At 38.2% G+C, this 14,679-nt stretch overlaps 1 protein-coding gene across 3 annotated transcripts in view; it reads left to right on the top strand.

Moving 5' to 3' along the window:
• Alcam (activated leukocyte cell adhesion molecule) overlaps window positions 1-14,679 on the top strand; it is a 187,815-nt gene that overhangs the window by 153,377 nt on the left and 19,759 nt on the right. For all 3 annotated transcript variants that reach the window (XM_038345119.2, XM_038345122.2, XM_038345120.2), the window contains 5 exons: window positions 3,852-3,979; window positions 6,139-6,271; window positions 11,133-11,245; window positions 14,069-14,204; window positions 14,305-14,438. In XM_038345119.2, coding sequence (XP_038201047.1) covers window positions 3,852-3,979; window positions 6,139-6,271; window positions 11,133-11,245; window positions 14,069-14,204; window positions 14,305-14,438 — 644 coding nt within the window. The remainder of the gene's footprint in view (window positions 1-3,851; window positions 3,980-6,138; window positions 6,272-11,132; window positions 11,246-14,068; window positions 14,205-14,304; window positions 14,439-14,679) is intronic.

The following is a 14,679-nucleotide window of genomic DNA, read 5'->3' as shown; positions in this document are numbered from 1 at the left end:
AGTAGTGCATTCAAAGAGGTTGTTCTTTCTACTGAGGATCAAGACACATCAAAAGGAAATTGTCAGTGTGAAATTGCAAGTGATAAATGTCATAGGAACAGACTGGCAAGTCTCGAAAGGTCATGTGTTCCAGGACAGTGATTTTGGAACTCCTGAACACATTAGTAGAATATGAAGGAGTTTCTAGAACACAGATTACTGAACATCACTCAAGTGAAAAGATCCAGTGGATGTAAAGAGGTGCTTCCCAGTGATCTTATTAAAAAATGATATGGTAATATTATTGCTAATTATAATCTATTGAGAATATATGAAAAACCACTGATGTAGAGAGCCTTCAGAGGCAGAGAAAAATGATAGGAGAGGACATGCAAGAAGGAAGTGGATGAAAGAATCGAACCTGAGAGAGCCTGAGTAAGATGTATTAGTCCTCCTTCTCTTTAGTTTCTGTGTTCACCTTATTTCTGCCTCTGGAACTGACTTCACACAACCATTCCTGGTTCCCTGTGCTTTCTGCAATGATCACTAAAATGCTATTCCTGGCTACTTACCTTTCTCTCCTTACCCTCAACAAAGTGCTCATCAAGCTGCCATCGGAAGTTTCTTTCTAAAATCTGCATCCTCCCTGTGACTAAACTTCTTCACTGACACCTCGGTATGCTCAAATTCATCTTCATGCTCTTGGCTGCTATATTCCCCAAGTCTGTTTCAGCCACAGTCATGCATTGTGCGTCAACCTTCATCATCACACATTCTTTTATACTGACCACATTCCTCTGCGAGAATACAATCCCCATGCATTCCTATGTGTTATCATTGCTTTGTCTTTATCATATAGGAAGCCCCTACTTATTCTACAAAATATGGTTCTAGGAGGAAGCCATCTTGGAAGATTCCCAGGCTCTAACATCTAGGTTTTATCTTTTTTGCAGTATCTAATGTTACAGTCTAAATGGTCAAATTTGTTTTTCTCATAAATAGAGGAAATTTACTAAAGCAAAGAACACGACATTTCTGAACTTTATAATTCTTACGCGTTACTTATAACACATTTTAATACTAAACTAATAAATCTTTGGGTGGAAGGATAAGTGAATAAATAGGTGTATGGGAAAAAATAGACTAATTTTGTAGGGGTTCATGTAAGTGGTGAAATAAAATAATCTCAGTTGATGTAAATTCTTGATAACCATGTGAAGTAATTAAGGAATGCTCATTTCAAATATTTAAGTGTAGGAAATGTATGAAGGATTATGAATATCAGTATAATAATCAAATGATTATCTTTGAAACCCAATTAGAGAAAATAACTACGAAAAAGTTGAAAGGGAAAGGAAGGCTCAAGGTGAAGGAGCAAATGAGATCTGATAGCATCATTTCTGATATTGTTAATTAGGACATAGGCAAGGAAAGGTAAGTGTTACTAGAAGGGAAGAATTAAATGTAAGCAATACTAATGCATGAATCACTGAGACTAAGTACTAGAGTGGATTAGAGGAGGTGAAACAGCAATTCAGTTTAATGGGAAGAACGATGACTTATTAATAAGCAGAGAAAATCCAAAGTCTGGGGCAAAAGAACAAGTGATCCTCAGTTTGTTAAGCATACAGGCGGCCCAGAAAGCTACTGTAAACGTGCAAATGTGTTACAATAATCCTTTGATCAGACTTCAGTTCTTTGTCTTTCTAGTACAGACGAAATTGAAAAGGGTTGCAAAGAAAGGACTTTGAAATAGAAAAGGAAGTCAGACACACCATGGTCCTGACTGTTCTAACATCAGCCTTGATCAGAGATGTGCCAATGCGCCTTTCTGAGAGAAGGTCACATCAAAGTGTGAACCTGACACACATTACAAAAGAAGTCGTGAAGAGCCCCACTATTTTATGCAACTGAGGTATACAACAAATAAAGGAAAAGGAAAAAAAAGAGAGAAGTGGGTACAGGATGAAAACCCAGAAAGGGTGGCTGCCAGTGAGATGCTAAAAGCAAGTTTTATTTGCTTCTTCCACTCTACTGAGAACTGCTGGTTGGCAAACTACCTGCAACAAATCCAGAAATAAACACATGCAACAAACCTAAAGCAGTGTGCAAACCTCACTTTTAGTCTCAGGACTTAGTGATGCTCAGATGCCCATATATAGATCAGTATCCGAGGCAATCAACAACGGCAGTTCTAAGTTTTCTTCTGCCTTTAACTTAAATGACTGCAAGAAATGGAGGGGGGCTTCTCAAAATACAACTTATTAGTTTTACTTTATTAGCTAATAATAAAATAGGTCTTCGTAGAGTATTCTCTTCACAAATCTTTTTATTGTCTTTTTGAGCTATATATTTATTTCACTCCCTTCTCTTCTTTCTCCCCTTTTCTTCTGCCTCCTCCCATGATCCCCACACTCCCAATTTACTCAGGAGACCTTGTCTTTTGCTAGTTCCCATGTAGATTAGATCCACGTATGTCTCTCTTACTTTTGGTTGTCTAGGTTCATTGTTGTCTAGGTTCTCGGAAGCTGTGAACTGTAGGCTAGGGTTTTTTTTTTCTTGGTTTGTTTGTTTTATGCCTAAAAGACACTTATGAGTGAGTACATATGATATTTGTCTTTCTGAGTCTTGATTGCTTCACTCAATGTGGCATTTTCTAGAGCGATCTATTTGCCTGCAAATTTCAAGATGTCATTATTTTTTCCACTGTGTAGTGCTCCATTTTGTAAATGTACCATTTTTTCTTCATCCATTCTTAGGTTGAGGAGTAGTTAGGCTGTTTCCAGGTTCTGCTTATTACAAATGATACTGATATGAACACAGCTGAACATATGTCCTTGTGGTATAATTGAGCATCCTTTGGGTATATACCCAAAAGTGGTATTGCTGAGTCTTGAGGTTGTAAATTTTAAAACAGGCAGATAGCTCAATCATTATTTGTTTTTTTCTATCTTCCTCAAAAAGGAAGATATCTTCCTTTGTGGCATCATCCAGCTATGTAAAGCATAGATATTAAAAAGTCAATCATGTTTAAAGCCACCACTACTTCCTGTCACTGTCTATTTACTGGATAATGTTCTACTGTATGCAGTATTTAATTCACTTGCCATTCGACTGTTGGGTAGTCCTATGTATTAAAAAATACTCAATAACTGTTTTATCTGCAGAAATTAACAACTGTGTATTATGTATGTAGTTATGCCATGTCTTATTTTAAAGAACAAAATAGAATAACAACAATATTTATGGACTATAGAACAGTTTCAATCTCTGTCCTTCACTGTCTGTCCTCTGCCTCTGTCTCTCTGCCTCTCTGTCTCTCTGTCTGTCTGTGTGTTTGTATGTGTTCATGGAATTAATTTTTAAGTAGATCTGTCCTCCTGCATGCCAAAAAATACTGCTGGTGTTATTTAGCTCATGTCTCTTCATTTTACTTTTATTATTGTATAAGAAGGGCGTGATGGTATCCAGTAGCTTTAGTGGATTTGCTACCCGATTTAGTCTTTCCAAGCTATAAGATTCATATAACACCATTCAATTTCCTTATAATGAAGTCACACGGCGAGATTGTTCTACTGGTCTTTTACACATAAAATAATTACAGTCATTGCCACCTCAGTTAAAGACATTTTGCTAAGAAGAAATTGATTTTTTTTATGTAACACGGTTCTTTGTAGTTTGCTCTAACTAAGATTAGTACTTGGTATAGCAAGTGGCTATTAACTTCAATCCCTCTACAAAAAGATACATTTAAGTAATTACCATTACTAGCTTCTCGAGAAAATTATGTATAATTTAGTCATTTACATTGTATGCACAGAGTAATTTGGTACTTGACAAAAATGGTTAACTTCTGCTTGTGACTCCTGCAGATCCTACAGAGCAGGTGACAATACAAGTGCTGCCACCAAAAACTGCCATCAAAGAAGGAGACAACATCACTCTTCAGTGCTTGGGGAACGGCAACCCGCCTCCTGAGGAGTTCATGTTTTACTTACCAGTAAGTGCTTAAGCACTGGTTGAACTTGACGACTATCATTTTGTCCTATTGTCTGGCTTCTAACTGACATGAACAATTGCATGTACTTGGGTAGCTAAAGTGAGAAGAACTGGTTATTCTTGGGAATAGAAAAGACAAAACGCCACCTGTAGAATTCCGTTGAAAGCTTTTGTAACCCCATCCCCTGTTCTTTCTTCTTTTCCTTGATGTTTAGGGAGTTCAGAGACAAAGAGGAAAAAGGGGCAGCCACAGGAAACCATAACTGCAGAAACTCAGGGTGTAATCATCCAAATAAGATGCAAAATCTGCTCTTCAGAAGTAGATCACTGTAAAATCAAAAGACATGATTGCAAATGGTCTAATGTGAATGAGGACCCATCTACCCGCAAGCTGCGCTGGACCGGCTCAGATCTTTTAAAGCAAAGCCTGTTCTGTTGTGTAGTTTAGCGAGGGTGGTAGAATAATCCTGTGGGCTCCTTATCACAATACTTATAATAGCTGAAAGTAATGGTCTGCATACAGGATACTTTAGGAAATTTCTTTAAATATTTTCATTCATCGTGATTTTCACCACCTTCTTACTGAGAAAAGCTATATGCTACCAAATAGTGCATTTATTTAGTAAAAACTGCAATAGCGGGATTACTCTAAGTTCACTCACAACCTGGCTGGTGGTATTTCACATTATCACCACTGCATTACTGAGAACATCTATACAAGAAGTTTCTCACAAAAATAAATGTTGGCAGATAGCATTGTTTCTCCTATTAAATTTATATACTACCATTTTCTCATTTACAAATACAAGTTTTGAAACCAAATTTCTACTTTGGCTATGGGGGATTTTAGAGCCAAACTTGTGTTCTGTCTTTAAAAATATGTCTGTTGATTGTCTTGGTTGCTGTTAGCATATACTCCTGCCCTCTCTATATTTGCTCTCCTCTGATTGATTCCTTTCTTTTGTTTATCTTCCTCCTTAATGATCTTACTCTTTTGTTGCTCTTCATTCTTCTCCCTGCTTCCTTCATTTCTGTCTACATCGTTATTTGGATAAATGACTGGCTTTCTCATCTGCTGGTTTGCTTTCTCTCTGTCCCCCTCCTCTCTGCTTATCTTCTCTCTTCTCTTCATCCCTTTTTTCCTCTTCTGTCTGGTCTACTTTTCTTCCTCTCTTTCTTGTTCTCTTTCTTTGCCTATTTCTGTCTCTGTCTACCTCTCTCTCTCTCTCTCTCTCTCTCTCTCTCTCTCTCTCTCTCTCTCTCTCTCTTTTTCTCTCTGAATGAAACATGCCAGGCAAGCTCCCTGCCACTACGTTACATCTCCATTCTTCAGTTCATTGAGACAGTCTCACTGTAGCTCAGTCTCTCCTAAAACTTGCAATCCTGCCCCCAACTCCTGAATGCTTGATGGAAGAGGGTCATCTGTATATCTGTTGTTTCTTTGGTTAATTAATAAAGAAAACTGCTTGGCCTGATAGGTCAGAACATAGGTAGGCGGAGTAGACAGAACAGAACTGTGGGAGAAAGAAAGCAGAGTCAGGCAGACACTTCAGACAGTCGCCATGCCTCTCCTCTCTGAGTGGGATGCAGGTTAAGATCTCTCCTGGTAAGCCACCACCTCGTGGTGCTTCACAGATTACTAAATATGGGTTAGTCAAGATGTGAGAATTAGCCAATAAGAGGCTGAAACTAATGGGCCAAGCAGTGTTTAAATGAATACAGTTTCCATGTAATTATTTCAGGTGTAAAGCTAAATGGGTGGCGGGACGCAGCCCCGCCGCTCCATCTACAAATGCTGCAAGTAAAGGTGTGTATCCCAAGACCCAGTTCATGTTTTCTTTTAGAATTCCTCAAATCCTTTTATTGGTGTAGATATAGGGGGGAAATGGGTATTTAAAAAACTGCTTTAAAATTCAAACTCAAGCTATGCTCGAAAAAAAATAGATATCAATACAATATAAAATATTCCTTCAAAATTTCGTGCCAAGCTATTAATTTTTTCTTGGATGTTTGTAAACAAATTTTAATTATTTTTGTCTACTCAAAAAGTTTGGTCACTTTTTTCTCATATCTGAGAAAATTGTACCTTCCTCAAGAATTATAATTGTTCTTATTGTTGCTACCAAGTGTAACCTTCTGACATTTTGCCTCCATCCAAAGGGACAGCCTGAGGGAATAAGAAGCTCAAATACTTACACACTGACAGATGTCAGGCGCAATGCCACAGGAGACTACAAATGCTCGCTCATCGACCAAAAAGGCATGATTGCTTCAACTGCCATCACAGTTCACTGTAAGTCACCTCCTCAGGACCTGCTGCACCTCAAAGACATCTAATAATACTACCTACTTAACTTTTCTAAGTGCAGACTTATCTTCCTTAAACAGCTTGGATTCCGTTCACTCTGTGAAAAGAACCAGAAAAACTCAGCTTTTATGCAGGTTACCACTGTGCTACTGAATCCTTGTGTGAGTCTCGGAACTGCAAATTTGTCGATGGTAGAATCCTTTCTTCTGTAGTGCGGAGCTGCGGGCTGCATCCTGCCACCCGGCTCTTGGCTGCCTGGCTAGCTTATGCCCCGAAATAACAACACACATATTGTATTCTTTTAAACACTGCCTGGCCCATTAGTTCCAGCCTCTTATTGTCTAATTCTCACATCTTGCTTTAACCCATTTCTAATAATCTGTGTAGCACCACGAAGTGGTGTCTTACTGGGAAAGATTCAGCTCGTCTGACCTGGTGGCTGGATCCATGGCATCTGTCCCCAGAGAGGCAAGGCATGGCGATTGCCTGAGGCATCTGCCTGAGCCATCTACCTCACTTCCTTCTTTCTGTTCTGTCTACTCCACCCACCTATGTTCTAACCTATGAGGTCAAGCAGTTTCTTTGTTAATTAACTAATAAAATCATCAGATAGATAGAAGACACACTTACATTATTCTTCTAAATGCTTTCAGTTTGTTGTAAAACTAAGTAATTTGGATATGATCTTTAAATAACTTATTATATATTGAAATATATGTATACTGAATGTATAAATATATATGTATAATATGCATAATTTATTTCATGCAGTTCTGGAGATGGAACCCTGGGCATTGTACATGCTAAGTAAGCATTCTGCTACTGAGCTATACCCCTAAGCTCTCTTTAGATATTCTTCATATTAACAAGATTTGCATTTTACCAGGAAGAATGTAGATTATATATCTCATTTTTAAATTACTGAATAATATTAGCACTCAGATCCAGGCAAGATGCAGTTACTACATATGCAGCACTGGGAGATGAAGTAGAGGTGACTAAGAACTAAAGGGTAATAAATTGTTGGAAAGATAACCTCTTCAAAAATCACCTTGAGTGACACCCTTTATTAAATTTTAATCTACTTGGAGGATTCCAGAGGCTACAAAATTATATTTAGTCCCAAAGAATACTATAGGGAAAAAGATCTATTAAGAACAGCCATGTGGAGGGCTGGGAGATGGCTTCGTGGTTAACAAGATGACTTCTTGTTCTTGCAGATAACCTAGGTTCAGTTCCCTAGCACTCACATTGAGGCTCACAAGTATTTGTAACTCCAGTACTGAGGTCCCAATGCCTTCTTCTAACCTCAGAGGTTAGCAGTCACACACATGTCTAACATGCATACATGCAAGCAAGAATCTCATCCACACAAAATAATGGAATAAAGAAATCTTCCAAAAATGAAAAGACCAGCCATGAAACTTAAGTGACTTCTTTTTTTTTATAAATCACAATAGTTGATATTGCTAACATATCAAATGCTTTTTAAAAGTAATGATTTTTTTTATTGACACTGCCACATGGTAAGAATAAAACTCATTCATTTTTTAGAATAACAGTACCTCTTGTTTAAGGATGTGTGAAAGGCTGAATGAACTTTTCAGCCAACAATGTAATAAGAAAGATTTCTCCTAGAAATGATCTGCCATAGTCCTACAGAGCATGAGGTGACTTCGTTTTGTTTTGCTTTGTAAATGAGGTTTGGCAGTGGTGAAGACAGGATACTGAAGAGCATCAGAGAGAATGGCCTGGAGTCTAGTATAGGGTTTTCTGCAGCACAGGGATTTTGAGGAACTCAAAACATCTATAAGCTTTAAGCACAGGACCTAGGCTCTCCATCTGACCACATTCCCTGAAAGCAAACACCAAGAATTTGTCAAAAAGCATCACTAGAGAACAATGTGGAGGACCTGGAGCTCACAAACAGAATAGAAATTCTTAGACAGAGGAAAGGAAGAAAACAAAGTCAAAAAACTTTAAAGGAAACTGTTCTAAGCACATGCTGCTGTGTCCTCAATTTACAATGTTTGGAAAATATACAAGTAAGGCTGGAGCTGGGAGGGAGACACAGGAGGGCCCAGTGGGGAATAATACAACCATATGATGGCTTTTGATGTCTGAGGAGACCTGGTGGTAACAGCGAAGTACTGAAAACTGTTCACAGCCAAGACTTTTCCTTGTTTCTCTGACCTCATGCGCAGAACAATAGTGCTGTTTTTAACCTCTCTGTGGACCAGTCACTCATGGGACCATTTATCTAACCCTGTTCTATGATGGAAATTAAAGGAACACAGCCTACAAATACAATACCTGTAAATAGTCATCTGATATCCCTGTCAATCATACTTTAAGACTAGTTTCCGATATTCCAGTTCTTTAGACTTGTGCTTATGGCTGAGAGATGTTAGGTACACAGACACACAGAATCTTTAGAGGGGAGAGCTGATCTGTATATGGCATGTAGAAAAGGCAGGGAGGGCTGGACGACAGACTACAAGAATGAAGACATGGTGGCGGCCACATCATACCTCAATGATACTTTATAACAGGAAGGAAACTCAAAGTATGAGGAAGGGTAATTGAATTTGGTGCATTTTATTATTCTAATGCATTCTTGTTTTCATAGATAGACTGGAACATTGGTCTCAAGGTCTGAGCATCTCCTTAAGGGCTAAAGAATGATTATACTCATCATCATGTTATTTACAGGATATTCTAACATGAAAATTATATTTTGCCCTTTTATCTTTGGCTCCTTGTTTCACAAAGGTTGGATTTGTTTCCCATTCAAAAACAATTAAACACAATGTTGGTGGAGAAGCAAAATCCATGTATGCACAGGGATGCAGACCAGACCTCACAATGACACCATATTCCAACAGTCCTGAGTTACTGTTAAAACAGCGGGTCTCCCTCTGCCAAATCTGACAGAGATGCTTCATTGGAGCCTTCAAAGTCAATTTTATCCTTTAAAATCATGTGTCTTCTCAATGACAACCTCTTGACTCTACTAACAAAGGCTCCCCAGTTTCCCTTCCTTTAAGTTTCATATAAACATAATTCACCCAAACATTCTAATGAAACCACTTTTCTACAAGACGGCACAGCTATTAACATTAGCGTAAAGCAGAAAATCTGTGATTCCATCACTCATTTAGTAACCATGTCTAAGAGTCTTGATATGCCAGGTCCTGTGGATAGGCCAGAGGGAATCAAGGCATGGTCATCACTCCCATGATGTGTACTGATTCATAGCAAAGACAACCACTAAAAATGGCATTGTTGGGGTTGAGGAAATACCTGAGTCAGTATATTGCCTACTCATGAGGACTTGAGTTCTAGTCTCCAGCAATCAATTAAAAAGTCATCTCTAGGTAGATGTCTGCAACCCCAGAAATGGGGAGGAAATATAGGGTGGGGAGATAGAAACCACCAGATCTCTGGAGCTCATTGGCCCCCCAGTGTAGGCAAATTGATGATTTTCAGGTTCATGATTAAAGACTATCTTTAAAAATAAAAATGGAGAAATATAGGAAGACAGCTGACATTGACATCTGGCCTCTATATATACCTGCACCTAAGTACATAATGCACCATATGCACATGTACACACACACCAATAAGTTATTACCACACCCATACATCATACGTATTCCTTTTAAAGAATGACACAGGAAATGATTGGCAAACTGTAATGAAACCATAAAAGAGAAACAAAAAGCACAAAATAACTTATGATCTAAACTTAACTCTATAGTTAGATATACATTGTATGTATGAGTTACAAATATTAGTACTACATTACTCAATACTGAGCAACCGATGAGCTCTCTCACCTTTCGGGTTTCGTCCACATAGAAAGGATTATGCTGTGTCCTCACCTACCAAAGCACTTAGTTATCAAGAGACTACAACAGTGTCTTATACAAAGCCTTTCTGCTTTGAAACAAGTTTGATTTTGTTCTCTTTACTCGTGCAAGTATTTGCTTAAGCTATGACTTAGTAGTTCAACAGGTAATTACAGAGACCTGAATGTGTAATAGGTTTGTTACCAGGTTCTGACTTCCTAAGTAATGCACCGAAGTGGAGTGCATAGTACCGCTGACCTCTTGTCTTGTCAAGTCATCATCGTGTATGGATCTTCCATTGGTGCCTAGAACATAGGAGCTGTATGACAGTATGTGTTTAACTGAATTGAATTTTCTTCCTACAAATAATACTGTAAGTTTTATATTTAAAAAAAATCATTTTTCATCTAAAAGGCTCTACATCCTTAGGCATACTTTTCCTGTGCATTTTTAAGATTATCTGTTGAAAGGGTACGTAATAATAGGTCTTATTCAAAATTTCAACTGCATGGAAAATGGAATCGCATTTCAAAAATAATTCAACTATTTGTCAATTTTCTCTGAGAAACATCTGCACTATCTCATAGTTTTCCCATTTATCACCTGCTGTCTAAATATATGTGATTTTCCACGGCAATGCCTTATCAACTGCTTTTTGTGTTTACCTACTCATTCTTATTTCCTTCCTGAAGTGAGCTGATTTTTTTTCTTAAGGTGATAAGTTCCACCAGAAATATTTACATGCACCCCAAACATCAATTATGTTAACTAAAAATCAGTGCATATTCAGTTCAGCCATCCATGTGTTTGTCCAAGTTGGCATCGATGCCAGCTTGTAAGGCTAAGCAGAATCTTCTGCAGTCCAGTTGGCTTACACACATAAGTCGGTTCTGATATTCAAGTATGCTAGAAGAAAAATGACTTTTATTCTTATGTTTGCTATCTTGCCTTCTTGTAGTTTTCAATTCAAGCAGGGTTTTTTTTCTGTCTCACAGATTTGGATTTATCCTTAAACCCAAGTGGGGAAGTGACCAAGCAGATCGGCGATGCCCTGCCTGTGTCATGCACAATCTCTGCCAGTAGAAATGCGACCGTGGTGTGGATGAAAGTGAGTCCAGACCTTTGCTGCTGCCCTGCTGCTTAGGATGAGTTCTTTTTAGCACCCTTTGTATTTTGCTTTACATTCTAGTGTGCATGTTTATGCTTGGCTTGTATGCTTACATCTATGCGCTATTTCACACCTCTCCTCTCTAGTGTTTGTCAAACCACAGTAAATTGTAGAGGCACTCAGCTGCACTGTGGCATTGCTAATGGATGGGTTGGAGCTTAGCTTGGTGTGCTGCTCTATGATTATATAATGAAGAGCGATCCACCATGCATGCACACACACAAGCACATGCAATTATGTACTTTAAGGATGAACCTTTTATAGTAAGTACATTTTAACTGCCAATATTTTGACATCCTGCCAGGTAGCATCTCTGTGAAAAAAAAATGCATCCCATTCATTACTTTTCCCATCATTTATATTGAAATCCAGGCAGATAAATCAGAAACTTTACATGTGAGAGTAGAGGCTCAAGTTCAGGCTTTCTGGAGCATGACTTGTGCTGCGGTCACACCATTCTTGCCTCCCCTTTGGTGTTGAGAAAACTTTTCAGTCTCTAAAAGCAGGTCCTTCTGAATAATGAGCTCTTTGATACTAAGTGACCCTTTCACCTCTAGACCTTAGGAAGCAACTAGAACACACTATGATCTTTCTTGGGATTTCCTTTGTGAGCTCATGTAGTCATGCAACTCTAAAACAAAGACTGTGATTTAAAGCCCAGTCATTTCTACATTTGTCAAGTGGGAAAGGAGGATGTATAATTGGTGCTTTGAGTCAAGCTTGTCCTTAAAGCAGAAGTCCATGTCCACGGTACCACTGTTTACAACTTTGGCTACTGTTCCCCAACACTCATAGTAAGCATGGACAAGGTTATGAGAAAATAAATATCCACATAATTTTAAGCAGGGGTTAAGATTATCTTAAAATAATTATGCTGATGTGGGATTTTCCTCCATATGCTGTGAATATGTTTTATTAATGTTAGTTAATTAATAAAGATCTTTAGACAGGCAGGAAATCAGAACAGAGAGAGAGAGAGAGAGAGAGAGAGAGAGAGAGAGAGAGAGAGAGAGAGAGTAGGTGGAGTCAGAGAAACACCATGTTGCTGCCGAAGGAGAAGGACACGCCAGAACTATACCCAGTAAGCCACAGCCTCGTGGCGAGACACAAAATAATAAAAATGACTTAATTTAAGATGTAAGAGCTAGCTAAGAGTACACTAGAGTCACTAGCCAAACAGTGTTGTAATTAATATAGTTTCTGTGTGATTATTTGTGTCTAACAGTCAAAAAATGAAAGAGCAGTCTCCACCTACATCATGAAGGTCTTTTCTTACTAGAACTTCTTCTTGACAAAATATTATTGTATTTTAATCTAAATGCTGGACTCTCTCCCTGCCCCCCCTCCTACCTTCCCCTCTCCTCTCTCTGAAAAAAAGTGTCTCACTCGCTGACGTCAAACTAGCTGTGTAGACCCAACTGGGCTCCAACTTCTGAGTGCTGGGATTAAAGGCATGTACCTCCACACCCATGATTCTCTCATTCTTAGAACAGTTTCTTTCACTTTCTTTTAGGCACAATCTTTTCACCGTTTGTTCTTCTCTCAGATAATTACAAAACCACTCTTTATCGTCCTTATTTAACATGTGCTATTTATAGTGCTTAGTGGTCACAAAGCTAGATAACTTACAAGCAAGTAGAACAGTCAATGAATTTGAGAAATAAGTCAAGTACTTTAAACATAAAATGCAGTTACTCCTATTGGTTGAACTTTAATGTGTTTATTGCTCAGCAACATTCTTACCCATCATTCGTCAATAGGAAATTGAGCAGAAAAAAATTCTAGTGTACAAAACCCTATAATCTTAGAATTTTGTCTTATTATTTGTTTTTTTTTACTTAAATTCCTAAAAATATGATTATCTTCTGATGTCAAGTAACTTTTTTAAAAATTAAATGTTTTTCTTTTTAGAAATTATAATAGTTGTCTCAAAAAAAAACAAAAAAGGAAAAGTAAGAAGTATAAAAAGGTTTTGTTACCGAATTTTTCCATAATTTTTTATCATTTTATAATGAAACACCAGTGTTGATAGCCATTCAGATCAGATAAGTCTTGAGCATTTATGCCTGGCACTTTTAGATTCCATGAATGGCTTATGGAACAGTCCTAGCATTAAGTAGGAACTGACATTTGAGACTTTCTCAACATAAACCCATTACACTATTGATATAATTACATCCTTCAAACAGTTAGATAAGGTAAGAGTAAGACCCCATATCCCCATATATATAAATATATGGATATATTAGGGTGTGTGTGTTTGTCTTGTGTGTGTGTGTGTGTGTGTGTGTGTATTCACAATTGTGGGGCTGGAGAGGTAGCTCAGTGAGTAAGAACTCAATCCCTTTATTCAATGCATAGGGTCTTGTGGTAATCCCCAGCACCCACCAGATATTACTGTGTGTCTGAAACCCCAGCATTGGGGTTCAGAAACAGACCGATTCCTTGAGCTCCTGAGCCAGCCATTCCAGCCAAAAACGCAAGCTTCTGGTTCAGTGAAAGACCCCATCCCAAGTCAATAAGACAGTTGATACTAGATGAGGACAAGAGATGACCTGTCTTGGTCCCCATACACTCATACATAGGTGTAGTCATCCACACATCCAAGTACATGTACCACAGATTTAAACTGCATCCGTGCACACACACACACCCACACACACACACACACACACACACACACACATCACTCACAGTGACTAAAAATAAAAATAAATAGAAACAAAAGCTGTGCCCTCTGAAGAAATGCACTCTGCGTTACAGGATAATATCAGGCTTCGATCGAGCCCATCATTTTCTAGCCTTCATTATCAGGATGCTGGGAACTACGTCTGTGAAACGGCTCTTCAGGAGGTTGAAGGGCTGAAGAAACGGGAATCACTGACACTCATTGTAGAAGGTAATGAATTGAATCAGCAGCAATTTTTTTCTTTAAGAATTTGTTATTTGGTCTCTTTTAATATTTCAATTGTAATGTCTCAATTGTAAAAATATTTTAGGAAAACCTCAAATCAAAATGACGAAGAAAACTGACCCCAGTGGCCTGTCTAAAACAATAATTTGCCATGTGGAAGGGTTTCCAAAACCAGCTATCCAGTGGACCATTACTGGCAGTGGAAGCGTCATAAACCAAGCAAGTATTTTTCTTCCTCTGTGCTGCCCCTGGTCCCAAGCTGAGTTTTATTTAGGTAACTGAAGTATGGGCTTGTTTGGTTACCATATGAAATATGCAACATATGCTCCGAGCAAGTGCTTGCTGACATCTCAATCTTCTCTGAAGGAGAACATGCATCAAAGAACACATTTAAATCCCAGGTCCATGGATTTAATCCCCAAACCACTATGTTGTGGTATCTGCTTTTAAAAGAATTAAA

The sequence above is a fragment of the Arvicola amphibius genome, chromosome 10 (assembly GCF_903992535.2).
Source record: "Arvicola amphibius chromosome 10, mArvAmp1.2, whole genome shotgun sequence".
In the NCBI taxonomy this organism is placed as follows: Eukaryota; Metazoa; Chordata; class Mammalia; order Rodentia; family Cricetidae; genus Arvicola; species Arvicola amphibius.
Note: the sequence above shows the minus strand (reverse complement) of the source record. Positions and strands in the feature narration are given on the sequence as shown.